The sequence below is a fragment of the Chiloscyllium plagiosum genome, chromosome 18, assembly GCF_004010195.1.
Source record: "Chiloscyllium plagiosum isolate BGI_BamShark_2017 chromosome 18, ASM401019v2, whole genome shotgun sequence".
NCBI classification, from domain to species: domain Eukaryota; kingdom Metazoa; phylum Chordata; class Chondrichthyes; order Orectolobiformes; family Hemiscylliidae; genus Chiloscyllium; species Chiloscyllium plagiosum.
Genome location: NC_057727.1, coordinates 32,797,385 through 32,815,270, shown reverse-complemented (window position 1 = coordinate 32,815,270; position 17,886 = coordinate 32,797,385). Strand labels below are relative to the sequence as shown.

At 38.5% G+C, this 17,886-nt stretch overlaps 1 protein-coding gene across 1 annotated transcript in view; it reads left to right on the top strand.

Annotated features, from left to right (window-relative positions):
* The window catches only part of dnah12 (dynein, axonemal, heavy chain 12), a 278,012-nt gene that overhangs the window by 39,626 nt on the left and 220,500 nt on the right, over positions 1-17,886 (top strand). Inside the window, exon 11 of the mRNA XM_043708118.1 lies at positions 2,786-2,877. Coding sequence (XP_043564053.1) covers positions 2,786-2,877 — 92 coding nt within the window. The remainder of the gene's footprint in view (positions 1-2,785; positions 2,878-17,886) is intronic.

Below are 17,886 nucleotides of genomic sequence, written 5' to 3'. Positions count from 1 at the left end.
AATAAAGATAAGATAGAAGATAAAATTCAATTCCAACTATCCCAATACCATCACATTACTGTGTTGAAATACCAGAGGGAGTTCCTTTCTCTATCATATCTATTTGTTCCTTTCAATTCCTGGGCTTAAAGATTTGATAGCCTCTTCCTTGATAACTGACAGAATAACTGTCTCAGTTTCAAGTAACTCTTTCAGGATTCTAACCAAACACTTCTGATCTGGAACTTTCAACTAAACCATTTTTCCTAACTGTTCTGGACTATCTCCTTTTCTCAGAAGAAACAGGTGCTTATATCTAAATCTAACCAGGAGATGTACAAACTGCCACTTAAAGCAATGGGCTTCTCCCCTAAGTGAAAAAAAAATCATTTTTCATTCCGGTTAATGCTTTTCCATATTTACTCTGTCCAATCATTAAAGCTCTCACATTACAACCAAGTTCCCATTATTACTGCAGGAACCCTCTCTCTCATACTCGTTTAAAGCAATTAATGGTTCCAGAACTGCTAGCAAGTTAATTATTAAGTCCCCACATACATACAGACCAAAACCCACATGCCACTAGTTCAAAATCCAGATTGTAAAACAAATTAAATAATATATATCACATCATGATATGTGTCACAAAGTGTTAAAAATATAGAAAATAGGAGCCTGCTCTGCCATCCATTATAATCATGGCTGATCACCAAAACAGTCTCCTGAATCAGCTTTCTCCCATACCCTTTGATCCTTTTGGCACTTAGCACTATATCTCTTTTTTTCAAAAATATTCAATATTTTGTCCTCAACAGATTTCAGTTGCAGAGAATTCCATAGGGTCATCACTCTCTGAGTAAAGACATTTCTCCTCAACCCAGTTATGAATGTCATATCTTGTATTCCTAAACTTTGTCCCCTGATTCTGGACTTTCTGGTCATCAGGAACATCCTTCTTGTGTTCCCTATCTCGTCTTGTTAGAATTTTCTCAGTTTCTGAGATGCCACCTCATTCTTCTAAACCCGTGAATATGGTCCTAGCTGATTCAATTTTTCTTCACACCTCAATCTTGCCATCCCAAATATCAGTCTTTTAAACCTTTGTGCACTCCCTCCATCACCAAAACATCCTTCCTGGATTAAAAAGGCCAAAACTGCACACAATATTCTAGGTTTGGTCTCACTAAGGCCCTGTACAATTGCAAAATTTATTAACATGCAAGTACAACAAATAATTAGAAGGCAAATGGAATTTTAGCTTTTACTGCAAAAAGTATGAAGTATATAAATATCAAACCTTGGTGCAGCTGTTACAAGACATTAGTTAGATCACAGACAGAGCAATGCATTCAGAGTTGGTCGTATACATTGAAGGAATTTCAGGTAAGGCGACTGAATACTTTCTAGGCAAAGGAATTGATGATAATGGGTGCATAGCAGAAAGGTGGAGTCAAGGGTATGAACAGATCAGCCATGAACATATTGAATGATGGAGCAAGTTTGAGGGGACACATGGTCTACTCCTGCTCCTATTCCTGTTATTCTCAGTTAAATAAATGTATTCACTTTCAGTATCAGATAGTTCTATTATGTAGGTTGAGACAATGCATCATTTAAAGTCAGAGTTTTCAATAAGTTGGGTACAAGTCAAAAAATAATATAGGCCAAATCACAACATTGAATGTAAATTGAATTTTGCTTACTTTCAATATCATCCATGTTATGTTAGAAAAATCAAAAACAAGCATGGCTCTATGTTTGTGCCTTGGTTCAAAGATGAAAACAAATTTTCACCTCAGTGCATACTATTTCTGTGCCTGAAAATATTTTGTAGCACTGTCAATACTGGAATCGCACAAATAGCAATATGGGAATGAGCTGATAATCTATTTTTGTGATTTTGATTGATGGATAAATATTGGCTAGGACGCTGGGAATGAGTTGTTTACTGTTCTTCAGGAAAGTGCCATAGGATTTTACAGGTAACAGACATACAGATAGAGCCTTGGTTTAGTGCCTCATTGGAAAGACAGCATCTCTCACAGTACTGTACTCCCTCAGTACTGGTCTGGAAAGCAGTAATTAAGACTTACTTAATAAAAAAGGACAGCACAGTGAATTGGATAAGCATTAATATTTTCTTGCAAGTTTAGGGCATAGATATCTAATAAGTACAGCAATCTTAGACTTAAATGCTGAGTAATCTAGTGAATTGCTGTTCTTAAGCTTTTGGAGGAGCAGGGAAATTCAACTTTTGATCCCTTATCCTACCAGCAAAAATTTTGGATGTTAGACTGTGTCTGTGACCTAGAAACTGTTATCGTCAGTATTGTTTGCCTTGGTTTTATTTTCACAGCAAAACATGGTCTTAATTGTTCATATTCATAGTAATTTTCAAGCTCTGCGGATAATTGGAATAAATCTCTTTGAATATAAATTGAAGAAGCCTTGTACTTAAGTATAGCCTAAATTCTGTTTTATCAGTTCAAATAGTCTACTTTAAAGTAAAATTGAGCCTTGTTTGGCTCAGTTGCCTGGATAGTTGGTGAATGATGTTAACAGTGTTGGTTTAATACCAACATAAGTTGGGGTTATTATGAAGGACTCTCCTTCTCACCCTCTTCCTTTGTCTGAGGCATGGTGACAATCATCAGTTGTCTCTCTCAAATGAGAGAACAGCCCTATAATCTGGTAAGACTACGGTGACTTAATCTTTATCACTTAAAAAGGCACTTTAAGTGAACAATAATTTTATAAATCAGGGTGTAATATTATTTTCATGAATATTCTACATCCCTTTCCACAGTTCAAAATTATGACTGGCTAATAAATGGAACTGCCAATGAACGTATACAGGAATTCATGGAAGAAGAACATTCATTTGATGAGTACACAGAGGTAAGTTTATACCATTAATAGTAAAGCTTCTATCTAAGCACTGACAGGATACCATAAAGCTAAATGTCTCTCTTTGTGTTGTTGCATATGTTAAGAAAAAATAAATTTTTATCTTAAATTGGAATGTGGTGTAATGATGTTTTGACTCATCCGCTAATCTTAAAGTATTATTTTTCATCTTTCTCCTAATTCTTGAAATAACTTTTTCAGGGCCTCAAATGTATTCTTTAGAATAGTTCATACTATCATGAACCATGGCTTCTGGATGCTTTGATTTTCTCTCTCTCAGAGCCATCGCATTTGATTTTTCTCCCTTATCCTATCAGCCAGAATTTATTTTTCAGAGGGTACTGATGATTGTTTGTCCTACTACTAAGCTTTTGTACTTTACTTCTCCCTTTTTGGCAATCACCTGCTTCTCAGTACAGCGCTGTTGCATTTGCTTGTTTTCCTGCAAATTGTACCCATTAACGCAGGTTTTAAATTCTAAATAAATGGCAGTTTATTTTCATCAGTGATTTCTGTGAGACCGATCACCTCTTCCTGCCCAATATTTATCCAATTCCGTTGCTCATTAATGCATACAATGCTTGGTTTCTTACTGAAAGCTTGGTCAAAAGACTTAAATTCTAGAGCAGAGAAGGAGTAACTGTTTTTGACAAAAATGCAGTATTTGATTCGGTGGCATCAAGGTGAAAATTGTGTTGCTGGAAAAGCGCAGCAGGTCAGGCAGCATCCAAGGAGCAGGAGAATCGATGTTTCGGGCGTAAGCCCTTCTTCAGGAATCATTCGTGAAGAAGGGCTTATGCTCGAAATGTCGATTCTCCTGCTCCTTGGATGCTGCCTGACCTGCTGCGCTTTTCCAGCAACACATTTTTCAGCTCTGATCTCCAGCATCTGCAGTCCTCACTTTCTCCTGGCATCAAGGTGCTCTAGTAAAATAAATGGTAACGAGGTGAATAGTCTCCATTGACTGGATTCATATCGAGTACAAAACAATCTGAATGGAGTGCAATTATCTCAGCCACAGGGCATCATTATAGGAGTTGATTAGCATAGGGTCCTAAGTTAAACCATCTTTAGTTGCTTCATCAATGACCTTCACTCAAACATAAGGTCAGCAATGGGAATGTCACTGATGATTGTGCATCTTCAGTTCCATTCACACAGTCTCACATAATAATGCAGTCTGTCTTCACATGCTTGTCCAGCTGTAGATAACAATCAGGCTTGGGCTGTCAGATGATAATTCACATTTGTACCATCGGTTCTGACATAACATGATAGTTCCATTCTCATGTGATCCCGTGTTATAAGAAAATCGTGCAATAGCCATGCCATTTAAATTAATGGGGCCGGAATTGCATTATAACCAGTACAGCTAAGGAAAGTTCACGTTCTGCAAATAACGGTTTAAATTCTTCAATCGTGTTAAAGTCAATTTGAGTTGAAGAAACATACGTTATAGCAGAACTGATTGTAGCATACAAGTAGCAGATAATTACCAACTCTAAGAAGAGAAAATTGATATATTTTCACCAGCATTGATAATCCCCATCAATGTTCTATGATTACCATTGACCGGGAGTGAATTAGCCACTTTATTACTGCATCTATAAGAGCATGTCAGAAATTGATATTCTGAGACTAAAATGGTGGACCAATGTGATCAAAGTTTGTAATTTTATGATCCCAACTTTAACCTTCAGGTTTCTGGGGAAATTAAAACTAAAACTAGGAGAAACTAAAATTAGATGAAACTGGATGAAATAATTGAGCCATTTGAACTCCTATCTGGTGATACTGTGTAGGCAAAGTGGATCTTAGAACAGAGATAAAGGAAAATAAGGTTACTGCTGCTGCCTCATTTTAAAAGAACTGATTGACCAGAGCTGGCCATACAATGCACAGTGGTGTTACTGAGAGTTTGATTAAAGGTATTTTGGGAAACCCACACCTTCAGGAATATCATGAGCAAAGCTGAGGAGATTCTGCAGAAGCACTTTGTGGCTGAAATTGGTTCTATATATTCTGAGGAGATGTCTAATAGTTCCATCAGGTCTATCTTTATTGAATCTGTTACATAATGGGTAATTTATAATAATGTAATAACCTATTTGGGATGGGCTGATAGTGAGCACCACTACTCCTGGGGTTGTCACAAGGTTAAACATTTAATTAAATTACTCAAAATCCCCAACTTATCTGTATGATGAACTCAGAAATCACTGAATAGTGTTCTGTACTTAACATAAACTATCATTTATTACAATAAATCAAATTCTAATCATAAGCAAACTACTCTAAACCCTCTTAGACATCCATACACACATATAAACATACAAGCACAGACAGATAAACAAACAAACATGGATGTTATGGGTGAAGGAAAAAAGACTGCAGAAGCACAGTTTGAAAGCACTAGTCCAATGGAATCGATAAGGTGTCCTTTTTGCTCTTTTTAAAGCATTCTGTTTTCTGATCTACTTATTTCAAGATTCATTCAGTTCTTTGTTGAAGTCACAGGTCATGGACAGACTAATTGTTCAGTATTTCAGTCGCTAGTTACAGGTAACAGCTTACAACTATTGGTGGGAAAGAATATTTTCCAGGTTTTGGTTTTCACTGCAGAGAGAGAGAGAGAGAGAGAGAACCTTTCTTAGCAGCATTCTGAAGGCTTTTTAAAAATTTATCCATAGAATGTGGGCATTGTGTTTAGTATCCATCCTTAATTTTTTTTTTCTGAGTGTCTTACTTGGGTCATACAACCCTTTGAAATGGCTCTGCTGAGGGTCTGGTGTCACATTTAAGCCAATGCAGATTTCCTTCCTTAAAGACCATTGATGAATTAGATGGGCTTTTACACCAATCAACAATGGCTATGTGGTCACCATGAGGCTAGCTTTTAATTCCAGTATTTATTGAATTCAAGATTCAACATCTACCATGGCAAGATTCAAACCATTGACCACACAGCATTTGCATGAGGTTCTGGATTACTAGTCCAGTGACATTATCACTACATTACTGCCTTGCATAGTTTACGCATTCTCCACCTACGTAAGAACCAGGAGCTAGTTGTTATGCCAATGACTTCTGACCACCACAACTAGCCCTGATTGCAGAAACCAATTCACAGTCTGTCTCAGGATGAAGCTTGCTGTTTATACACCCGTGGTACCCACTGTTTGAATAAAGCAATATTGTAAACAAAACTCACAACAAGTTTCTTGAATTTGTTAAAAGTGCAGTAATTCCCTTCACAGTCCTTGGTTTACAGTATATCTTTTCTTGTTTTGGTCCACAGTCTAAAATAAAAATCACAAGATGTTGTCTTTTCAATGTATATGGGCTGATTTGTCAATTAATTTGTTTATTTTACATTGATTTTAGTTTAATTATTTAAGTAATACTTGTAGAAAAATAAATATTGCCTATTGATTTTCCTTGTTGGAGAGTTCGCTAAATTAATTGTTTTGGTTTGTTGGTCTTTATAGAGATCATAATAAATTTTGGGCTATTCCAGATCTAATCTCAATTAGTTTAAATTTTGAATCTGAAATTAATTGACTGGAACTTTTCAGAATTTAGGTCAATAACATTTTACTGTTGGGAATCAGACTTGTGAAGAGGGAGAATTCATCACTTAGATTAGATTCGCTACAGTGTGGAAACAGGCCCTTTGGAGGCCAGTCCACACCGACCCTCCGAAGAGTAACCCACCCAGATCCATTTCCCTCTGACTAATGCACCTAACACTATGGGCAATTTAGCATAGCTAATTCACCTGACCTGCATATCTTTGGACAGTGGGAGGAAACCGGAGCACCCAGTGAAAACCCACGCAGACACGGGGAGAACGTGCATACGTCCACACAGACGGTCGCCTGAGGCTGGAATCGAACCTGGGACCCTGGTGCTCTGAGGCAACAGTGCTAACCACTGAGCCACCGTGCTACCCATCAGTCATTTAACAAAGATAACTTGAATATCATGGTGGATGAAATTGAGATTAGTTTAAAATCAGGAGTTAATAAGGCTGAGTTCATTGATGAATTGACTCAGCTGTCAAAGCTTGAGGAATAGAAGGATGTTCCTGTTCATTCTCAAGTAGAACCAACTAAACTGAAATGAAAAAAAGACTTGAACAAGAAAGGAAAAAACAAAATTAGAAGGGGAAATATTGAATAAAGTGGAAAGAAATAAAGACAACATAAAATATAAGAGAAGCAGGATGAGACATTCATCACTTCAAGTCTGCCCTGGAGTTCCATAAGATCATGGCTGATCTGCCCTAGGCCTCAATTCCTCTGTCACGTCAGCTCCTCACAGCTCTCAATTCTTTACTACTTCAAAAATCTAGCTACCTGTAATTACATACTTCTAGCCTCCACAACTCTCTGGGGTAGGGAATTCTAGACATTCACCATCCTTGGCCAGCTTTAAATGAGTGTCCCCTTACCTAGTAATTATGTCCTCTACTTTGAGATTCGTCCATGAGTAGAAACATTTTCTCAACATCTGCCTTGTGAAAGACCCTCAGAATCTTACATGTTTCAATAAGAATCATCCTTCATTCTTTAAGACTCAAATGAACAAAGGCCTTGCCTGTTGAGCTAAAGAGCCATAGAAGTCATAAAGCATGGAAACAGATCCTTCAGTCCAACTACTCCATGTCAACCATAATCCCAAACTAAATTAGTCCCACCTGCCTGTGCTTTGCCCATATCCCTCCAAATATTTCTTGTTCATGTACTTAACTAAATGTCTTTTAAACGTTTTAACATATCTGCATCCAGCACTTCCTCTGAAAGTTCATTTCACATACGAATCACTCTCTGTATAAAAAAAAGCCCCTCATTTTTGAAAAAAACTTTCTCCTCTCACATTAAAAATATGTCTCCTAATGTTGAAATCCCTGATCCTAGGGAAGAGACCCTTGCCATTCACCTTATCTATACCTCTTATTATTTTATAAACTTGTATAAGGTCATCTCTCAACTTCCTATGCTCCAATGTAAAAAGTCCCAGCCTATCCACCCTTTCCATATAACTCAAACCCTCCAGTTCCTGGTAAATCTCTTCTGAATCCTCTCCAGCATAATAATATCCTTCTGATAACAGGAAGACTAGATTGGACATAGTACTCCAGAAGAAACCTCAACAATGTCCTGTACAATCTCAAAATAACATCCCAATTCCTATACTTAAAGTTCTGAGCAATTGTTGAGGAAATTACTTAGTCTGAGACTTCAAGACTTGTTTTTAGAAGCATAATTTCTTGTGATTTCACACACAGGCTGCTACAGTCTTCACTGTATCACAGCACTCTCCTGAGCTGAACTGTTGGCCTATTTTTATACAAAGACACAAACAACCTTGCAGCACTCAAATAATGTCAGATACAATAATTGAAGATAAAGATAAGCACAGTGCCTACTCCCTTTGTTCTTTGATGTTGCTCGAGGACAGGGAAAATACGAGCTCATGATACATTCCCTATATTTCGTCAAACTATAATTATACAACCTCAGTCTTTATATCTAGCAGTATTTTTCCACTACAGCTGTGAGCCTGAGAGCCACAATACCTTTTACCTTGGTCAAGTATCCCATAGGAGAAAATGAGGGCTGCAGATGCTGGAGATCAGAGCTGAAAATGTGTTGCTGGAAAAGCGCAGCAGGTCAGGCAGCATCCAAGGAACAGGAGAATCGACGTTTCGGGCATAAGCCCTTCTTCAGGGCTTATGCCCGAAACGTCAATTCTCCTGTTCCTTGGATGCTGCCTGACCTGCTGCGCTTTTCCAGCAACACATTTTCAGCAAGTATCCCATAATGCAGCAGTATGCCAAGTTCTTACTACTTCCACAGCAATGAAGGCAAGTATATTAAACACTTTCTTAACCACCGATCTATATGTGATGCAAATGTCAAATAATTATGTACCTGAACCCCTAGGTCTCTCTGTTCTACAACACTACCCAAGGCTGTACTTTTAATTGTATAAGTCTTGCATTTGTTTGTTTTTGCCATTCATGATAAGTCAATTCTTTCATCTCAGGAATGATCCTAACAATGTTTCATCCTTCAATGTCTGTATATACTTCCCAAAATGCAGGAATCAAAAGTGTGTACAGTGCTCCAATGCAGCCTTACCAATACCCTGTACAGTTGTAACAAGGCTTCCATATTTTTTAATCCCCAAACTAGCAATAAAGGCAAAAATTCCATTTGCTTTCTTAAGTATTTGTTGCACCTACATGCTACCTTTTTGTATTTCATTCACATAAAAGCTGAGATCCCTCTGTGCAGCACTTTCTTGGAGTTTTTCTCTACTTAAGTAATAGTCTGCTTTTTGATTCTTCCTACCAAAGTGCATGATCTTACATATTCCTATGTTAAAAATCCATCTGCCAAGTTTTTTTCCCACGAATGCAATCCATATATCTCCCCTTGCAGGTTCCTTTTGTCCTCATCACAACATGCCTTTCCATCTATTTTGTATTGAAAGCAAACTTGGGTATGTTACACCCTTTCCCTCCTCCAAGTCATTAATATAGATAGTACATACCTGATGCCCAAGGACTAACTATCATGGCACTTCACTAGTTATGTCTATCCAACCTGAAACAAGAAAAGAAAATCTCAACTCACTGTCTTCTCTTTGGGGATTGTTAAAGAACTCACACACCCCATGTCTGTCTCCTGCAAATTCCCTCTTTACATTGACCAAGTGCCTATGACATCATCACAGTGAATGGTGTTCACTGCACTCAATCAAATAATAATCTTTTGATGAAATCTGTTTGTTTCCTCAATTGGTGTTTCGATAGCTGCATTCAGTAAAGATTGTAATATTAAGGGGTATTGAAAGTTCCAAAGGTGCTGCATATGACCGTTCCAAGGTTTTAGGTTACACTTAGTTTACTTATCAATAGGGCTTTGCTTGTTGCATGTTTTTCAATAGGTCATTTAGGACAATTCAAAGGTCACTGAAGAGGAATTCAAAAGTGACAAGCAGTGAGATTAGAAAACAGGGAGTATGTGTGGGAGAGATAGAGAGAAGTGGACTCCATTTTAGGTAGAGCAACTCTTAGCTATACTGCTAAAGGTACCTGTATTATACAATGTCCATGTAGTTGAGGCTCAGGACTGCCCTTGAGCAATTGCATAACTCTGGGTGTTGAGAGTTCAGGAAGTCCTGGGAGCTATAAGGGTCTTAAACTGGTGCACAACTAATAGGTTAGTACAACAGAATAAGGGTTGAATGCCCGTGGCCAGTATTTGCTTTGTGCAACATACATTCAGGGGAAGTACTGGCTTGGTGAAGTGCACTTTCTGAGAGTTCAGGGAAGCATAGTCCCAGGAAAGAAAGGTAGACTACCAGAATATGGACAGTTGTTAATGCAATCAATGAACGAATGGCCTTTGATGGAGTTTCAGGGCCAGATCATCAAAGAAGAAAGGTAATCGCTTGTGAAGTCTCAATGAGATGCTGTCACTGGCATCTGGGGGAATTGCTGAGGAGTTCATGTTTGATTATATTTGCTAAATTATGTGTCCTGTAGGGTATTTGATCATTGGTTGTTATCCATATTTGTCTCATGTTAAATTTGAGATTTTAAATTATAAGTCATGACTATCTTTGTGCAGTCCAAATATTTTTTGCCAATAGCTTTTACATTTTTGTTTGAGCAAGTTTTTATCTATTTAGCCTATTTTTCTAATCAACCAGTTCAGCGATGTTATTACACAATTGTGGAGTAGGTGGGACTTGAACCTAGGTCTCCTCATCTAGGGGTAGGGACACTACCACTGTGCCACAAGCCAGCCCCTTAGCTTAATAGTGAACTGATTATTCTTTGCTGACAAAAGCAACTTGGCTGAATTGTTTCTAATTCTAAATCGGATGCAGTTTAAAACTTATACAATTGGCCACATCCCTACTCTGATTAAATTTAAAATTTGTTCTGATCAGCCAAAGAGTGGGACAAAAAGAAGTCAGAACAATCTTTCAACCTAATTCATAATGGCCCTTTCAGACTCTTTCAGACTCAGTATCCATTTGACTGATGCAAACTTCTAAGGTTACCTTCACTTGTAGTTGTTCATGTAATTTCAATACAACTCTTTCAGTTTACCTTCAGCTAACCACCATAAATATTTTACCTAACAGCTTTGGCCAGATGAAATTGAAACAAATTACTGATAAGGTATATGTTGTCTATACGTCATCTTGAGCATGAAGGATATATTATTATTTAGTGACAGCTCCCATGTATAAAAAAAAATAATCTGTTAGTGAGATTGAAAAGTAACTAGATAAGGTTGATCTAAACATTAAAATGAAGCCAGATCAATAGCAGTATCACTTGACAATACTTTTTGCATTTAAAGAATTGAAAAACACTATTTGAACTTGCTGGCCTAGATTTTCGTTATCTTCACTGATCATGACAACAGTTAATTGGGTAGGTCTGTTACAATGAGGTCTGGCCTATTCTATTTTTCTGGACCGAGGAGTGGCAGATAGAGTTTGACTTGGATAAAATATTGAATTTTGGTAAGGCAAATCAGGGCAGAACTTAAGCCGTTAATGGTATGGTCGTGGGGATTGTTGCCAAACAAAGACACCTAGGGGTGCAGGTGCATAGTTCTTTGGAAGTGGAGTCACGGGTAGGCAGGGTGGTGAAGAAAGTGTTTGGCAACCTTGCCTTCATTGGTCAGAATATTGAATATAAGAGTTAGGAAGTCAGATTGTAGCTGTACAGGACATGAGGTCACTTGTAGAATACTGTGTACAATTCTGGTTGCCTTTCTATAGGATGTTGTTAAACTTGAGATGGTGAGAAAAGATTTAGAAGGATGTTGCTAAGAGTAGAGGGTTGAGTTATAGGAAAAAGCTGAATAAACTGGGGCCTTTTCCCCTGGAGATTTGGAGGCTGAGAGGTGACTTTATACAGGTTTATAAAATCATGAGGAGGATGGATCAGGTGAAAAGACAAGGTCTTTTTCCTAGGATGGGGGTGACCAAAACTAGATGGCATAAGTTCAAGGTGGAAGGGAAAGGATTTTAAAAGGATCTGAGGGTAACCTTTTAACGCAGAGGGCAATGCGTGTCCAGAACGAGCTACCAGAGAAAGTAGCAGAAGCCGGTACAACAAAAACATTTAAAAGGCATCTGGATGAGTATATGAATAGGAAGGCTTTAAAGTGATATGGTCAAAATGCTAGCAAATGGGACAAGGCCAGACTGGGACATCTGGTCGTTTGAACGAGTTGAACCAAAGACTCTGTTTCCATGCTGTATGACTGGCCAATTTTAATTTCTTGAAATCAGCATAAATTGAACAGCAACGTCCTCAAAATGATGTTGACAGACTCAATGTCTGTTGAAGTCAGCATGGTCTGCATGCTGACACTGACAGGGAATTCCACAGGATTGGTCATTTTAGATCCCTTCAAATGTACCAATAGGTGTCCAACAATGTATGTAATGTCCACTTTCCATTTTAAAACAGAACTGGTTGGATTCTGTGATGTTAACACTGTTGTCTAGTATTACTGGAAATATAGATAGAAAGACAATTGGGAAGATAAACATTTTTCACAGAAATTCTCTTTGCATGCATGTAAGTGACTAGCACCTGGAATGCCCTGCCTGGGAATATGGTAGAGGTAGGCCCAATTGAGGCATTCAAGAGTGAATTGGATTCCTGTTTGCGAAGGAAGAATACGCAGGGCTACAGGGAAAAGGCAGAGATCAGTGGTACTCAGTGAAGCGCTCCTTCAGAGAATCAATACAAGTGTGACTGACTTTCTTCTATGCTGTAACCTTCTTATAATTCTCTTTGAAACCTCAGCTGGCCAGACATTTTGTGGATCTGAATGAGCGCAATTGTTTTATCTTGGTTTCCACAATAATAATACTTGTGGTGTCTAACTTACTACTGGCAAATATTCTGTCTTCCAGCATATTTATCAGTTTAATTCTATGCATTCTATTTGATGATATGATCATATTCACCAGCTTTTGGAAAGTTAAGAGAATTTAATAGGCAAGCTGTCATGGTTGATTATCTGTAGAAATAATTAGAAATATAGAAATATAGTAGTCCTGACATTGCAACTTCAGACATGGTATGCATAAATTGACTGGAATATACTTAGTGTACTTACTGGAATGTAGCACTTCCACGTGAATACAAGACAAGTGTTAGGAAAGCATGGATTATAATTGGTAGTTTCCCTTTTTTTTAACAGATATTTTTATTGAAAATTTAACATATTTTTACAAGTTTACAAATAAAAAAAACCCAAGTATAAACATTGATAGACAATTAAATCTTAAATAAATAATAACCAAAATTTATCAAACAAAAAAAGATACCGAGAAAAAAAAACTCAACTAACTACTAATCTAACCTACAACTAACCATAGTGTATAATTAAGTCTCTTACATTATTCAAAGAAGAGAAAAAAAAACGGTGGATAACACAGAAATTGGGTAGTGAGATACATACTCAAAATGTATTAATATCAACTCGTAACAAAACCCGTATTTGTGCGGGATTCCTCTCCCAAGGGGCCCCGGACCAGCCAGGTTCGCCATCTCAATTAAATAAAAGCCCTTGTTAGGATGGCCAAAATATCAGTATTTATGTAATTCAAGAAGGGCTGCCATATTTTATGGAATAATGCGATCTTTTGGTGCACCATATTTATAAGGAAGTCAAGGGGAATACATTCCATGATTAATCTGTGCCAATTCGAAAGTCCAGGAGGGCCCTCAGCCACCCAGTTTACCAAAATATTTTTCCTTGCACAGAAAGAGAGAATAGAAAATAATCTCTTCCCGTGCATATCCAGGGAGGGTAAGTTCGAAAAGCCCAAAAGGAGAGATACAGGGTCCACTCTAATTTCCGTTCCTAAGATTTCTGTCAGAGCACACTTGCTACTTTAGTCCAATATCTACCGATCTTATGACAGGTCCATAAGCAATGTACAAGAGTGCCCACCTCTATTTTACATTTGGGACACATTGGAGATGCACCCGCCTTACATTTTGCCAATCGATCCGGTGCTATATGGGCCCTATCAAGTATCTTCAACTAAATGGCCTGAGTTCTGTTGCAGATGGTGATTCTTCTGGCGTTTTCCCAAATGTCATTCCAAGTTTCTATAGAGATTTTCAGTCCCAAATCCTGAATCCATGTTTTAAGCAGATTGTCCATATCTCCCGATACTTCATCATGTAATAAATGATAAATAGTGCTGACGGAAGATACCCCCATTGGCCATAGCACTCTACGTTATCTATCTGATTTACAAAGACTACCTAATAACATAGTCTTCTTCTGTATGTAGTCTCGATTTTAGAAGTATTGAAAGAGGTCTCCATGAGGTAATCCAAATTTCTGACGCAGCTATTCAAAAGACATCAGGACCCCTTCTTTAAACAGATCCCCTAAACATGAGATACCCCTGAATCTCCAGAGTTTGAAAGTGACATCTGTAAGCCCCGGTTGAAATCCCCATGCTCCCACTATCGGAGCATAGGGGGATGTTTTATGTGAGTTGCCCTCATTTTGCCACATTATATTCCAAGCTTTAATTGTGTTTAGTATTATAGGGTTTTTACATTGATCCGTAATGATTTTCCTCTTGTCTGAAAATAAAAGGTTAATAAGTGGGCATTTTGCTTGAGAAGCCTCAACGTCCAGCCAGGTTGATGCGGGTCAGACAAGACCCAATCGGCTATGTAACTTAATAGGGAACTTAACTGATATTTCCTAAAATCTGGGGAATCCAATCCTCCCCTTGCCTGTGGAAGCTGTAGCTTCTTCAGCTTAATGAGGGGTCATCTATGATTCCAGATAAAGGAACCCAACCAGCCATATAATTTACATAGTGCCAGCCTCGGCAGCATCACCAGAAGCATTCTCATAGGGTATAGGAGACGGGGCAGGACATCCATTTTAATTAGTGCTATTCCACCTAGCCAGGAAATTGGAAGGTCTCCCCATCGCTGGAGGTCCTGCCTTATCCTTTCCAGTAAAAAGTTAGCCTTGTATAATTGACCAAATACTGGGGTAATAAAAATGCCTAAATATAAGAAACCCTCCAGGGACCACCGAAAGGGAAAATGGGATCCGTTCAATAAGTGGGATATACTAGCAAGGCCAACCATTGGCATAGCCTTCCGATTTTTAGAAATTAACTTTATAGCCTGAAAATACATTAAATGTAATAATAACTTGGATTAAGCGAGGCACGGACATCAAAAAATTACTGAGAAATAGAAGAAAATCATCTACATAAAGGGTAATTTTATGTACCAATCCTTAGAGCTGTTATATTAGGATCAGCCTGTATAGCTTTTGCTAGTGGCTCGATTATTAGCGTAAATAGCAATGGCGAAAGAGGACATCGCTGACGGCAGCCCCTATCCACACTGAAGCTATCCGAGCCTAATCCATTGGTAATCACAACTGCTTTGGGGTCACTATACAGTGTTGAGACCCATTTGGTAAACACCTTTCCAATACCAAACCTTTCCAATGTGTAAAACAAATATGACCATTCAACCCTGTCGAATGCCTTTTCCACGTCTAATGAGACTACTACACTTGGTATCTTTCCCTGATGGCAGGCTTGAATCACATTCAAAACCTTTCTAACACAAACCAACAACCACTCTCAGGTAACAACTCACCAGAACGAAGGACCCAATATCCAGCATACGCAAAAACAATGTAGTGTACAAAATCCCATGTAAGGACTGCACAAAACACTACATAGGACAAACAGGAAGACAGCTAACGATCCGCATCCATGAACACCAACTAGCCAGAAACGACACAACCAGCTATCCTTAGTAGCCACACACGCAGATGACAAGCAACATGAATTCGACTGGGACAACACTACTATTATAGGACAAGCCAAACAGAGAACAGCCAGGGAATTCCTAGAGGCATGGCACTCATCCACAGATTCAATCAATAAGCACATCGACCTGGACTCAATATACCGACCACTGCAGCGGACAGCTGGAACTGAAGCGGCAGATTCAAACCACTACAAATGCCGGAGGAAAGATCACAGAAGCGCTTCACAGGAGGCTCCCAAGCACTGAGGATGTCACCTAGACAGGGGACGAAATGTCTGCAACACAAATTCCCAGCTCGGCGAACAGAACCACAACAACCCTTCGAACATTATTGGATGATCTACGGTCCCTGTCTGATCCTCCTTTATGATATGTGGCAATATCCTTTCTAGCCTCAATGCTAACGTTTTAGAAAGGATTTTAAAATCTACATTTAGCAAGGATATTGATCTGTAATCTTCTGGGTCCTTTCCTTTTTTGAGGATAAGAGAGATATTCGCCTCTTTCAGCGAAGGCGGGAGACAACCCTGACTGTATGAATAGTTATACATGTCCATAAGTGGACCAGCCAATATTCCTGTAAATTCTTTACAGAATTCAACTTGAAAGCCATCTGGGCCGGTCGCCTTACCGCTCTAAAGTTGCCTGATTGCGTCAAGTATTTCTTGGATTGTTAGGGGAACATTCAAGACCGATACCTGTTCCGGAGTTAGGTCCGGAAAGGTCAGGCTTTTAAAAAATGACTGCATCCTCCTAGTCCTGTCTTCGCAATCCTGCAATTTATATAAATCAGAATAAAATTTTCTAAAGATTGCGTTAATCCTTTTATGATCATGAGTCAGAATACCCATACTTTCCTTGATAGACGTGATAGTTTGAGGGGCCTTCTTTTTCTTTGCGAGAAATGCTAAGTATCTACCAGGTTTATCGCCAAATTCATATAACCTTTGTTTTGCAAATAATATTTCCCTCTTAGCCGTTTGGGTAAGCGTGGTGTTTAGAGCTATCCTAAGGGCCGTTAGCCTTTGTTATTTGATAATAGAAGGTTTGTCAGCGTATGCTATTTCATCTGCTTTTAAGTGAGCTTCGAGCAGACGCTGTTGTTCTCCCTTTAATTTTTTCTGTATCGCTGAGTATGAGATGATCAAACTCGCGCGTAAGCTTTGATGGTCTCCCACATCATTGATGGGTTGCTAGCCATAACTGAATTAATTTCTAAAAAAGTTTTAAATTCTTGAGAGAAGTACTTGACAAATTTACTATCTTTCATCAGAAAGGGGTCCATAAGCCAATGCCGGGGGGATGTCTCATTGTTCCTCGCCTTGATTTCCATATATACAGCAGCATGATCGAAAATTGCTATACTGCCTATTTTACAGGATGATATGGAATTTAAAAAAATCGAGGGGGCAAAAAACATATCGATTCTGGTATGACATTTATGTGGATTGGAGTAAAAAGAAAAATCTCTATCCTGTGGATGAAGGCATCTCCTTACACCTACTAGTCCTAATTCTTTGTTCAAATCCACCAATTGTCTAGATCTGGGAGATACTCCTGCAGTACTCTTGGGAATTTTATCTATTTCCGGATCCATAATACAATTAAAATCTCCCCCTATAATTGTATGACGAGCACCGAGAGCCATCAATTTTGAGAAGGCTTCCGTTATAAATTTAAAAGGATGTGCCGGGGGGGCAATACAAATTTAAGATCCCATATTCCTCTTCATTTATAAGGGCTTTAATCAGAATATATCGTCCAGATTCATCTTTCATCTGATTTAGGATTTTGAAAGGGAAATTCTTCCGAATAAGAATAACAACTCCCCTACTTTTTGAGCTGAACGAAGGAAAAAAGGCCTGATCAAATCCACCTGGTCGTAATTTCAAATATTCTTTATCCAATAAGTGTGTGTCCTGCAGGAGAGCTATATCGACCCTTTCTTTCTTGAGGTTTGATAATATTTTCTTCCTTTTGACTGGTGAATTACTCCTCTTGACATTCCAGGTGCACCACTTAACTGACCGATCAACCATAATTGCCCGGGCAAGTCCGAGACCCCTCGGGAGGGGAAACCCTATCCAGAACATCCCGAGCATAGAGCATATAAAATT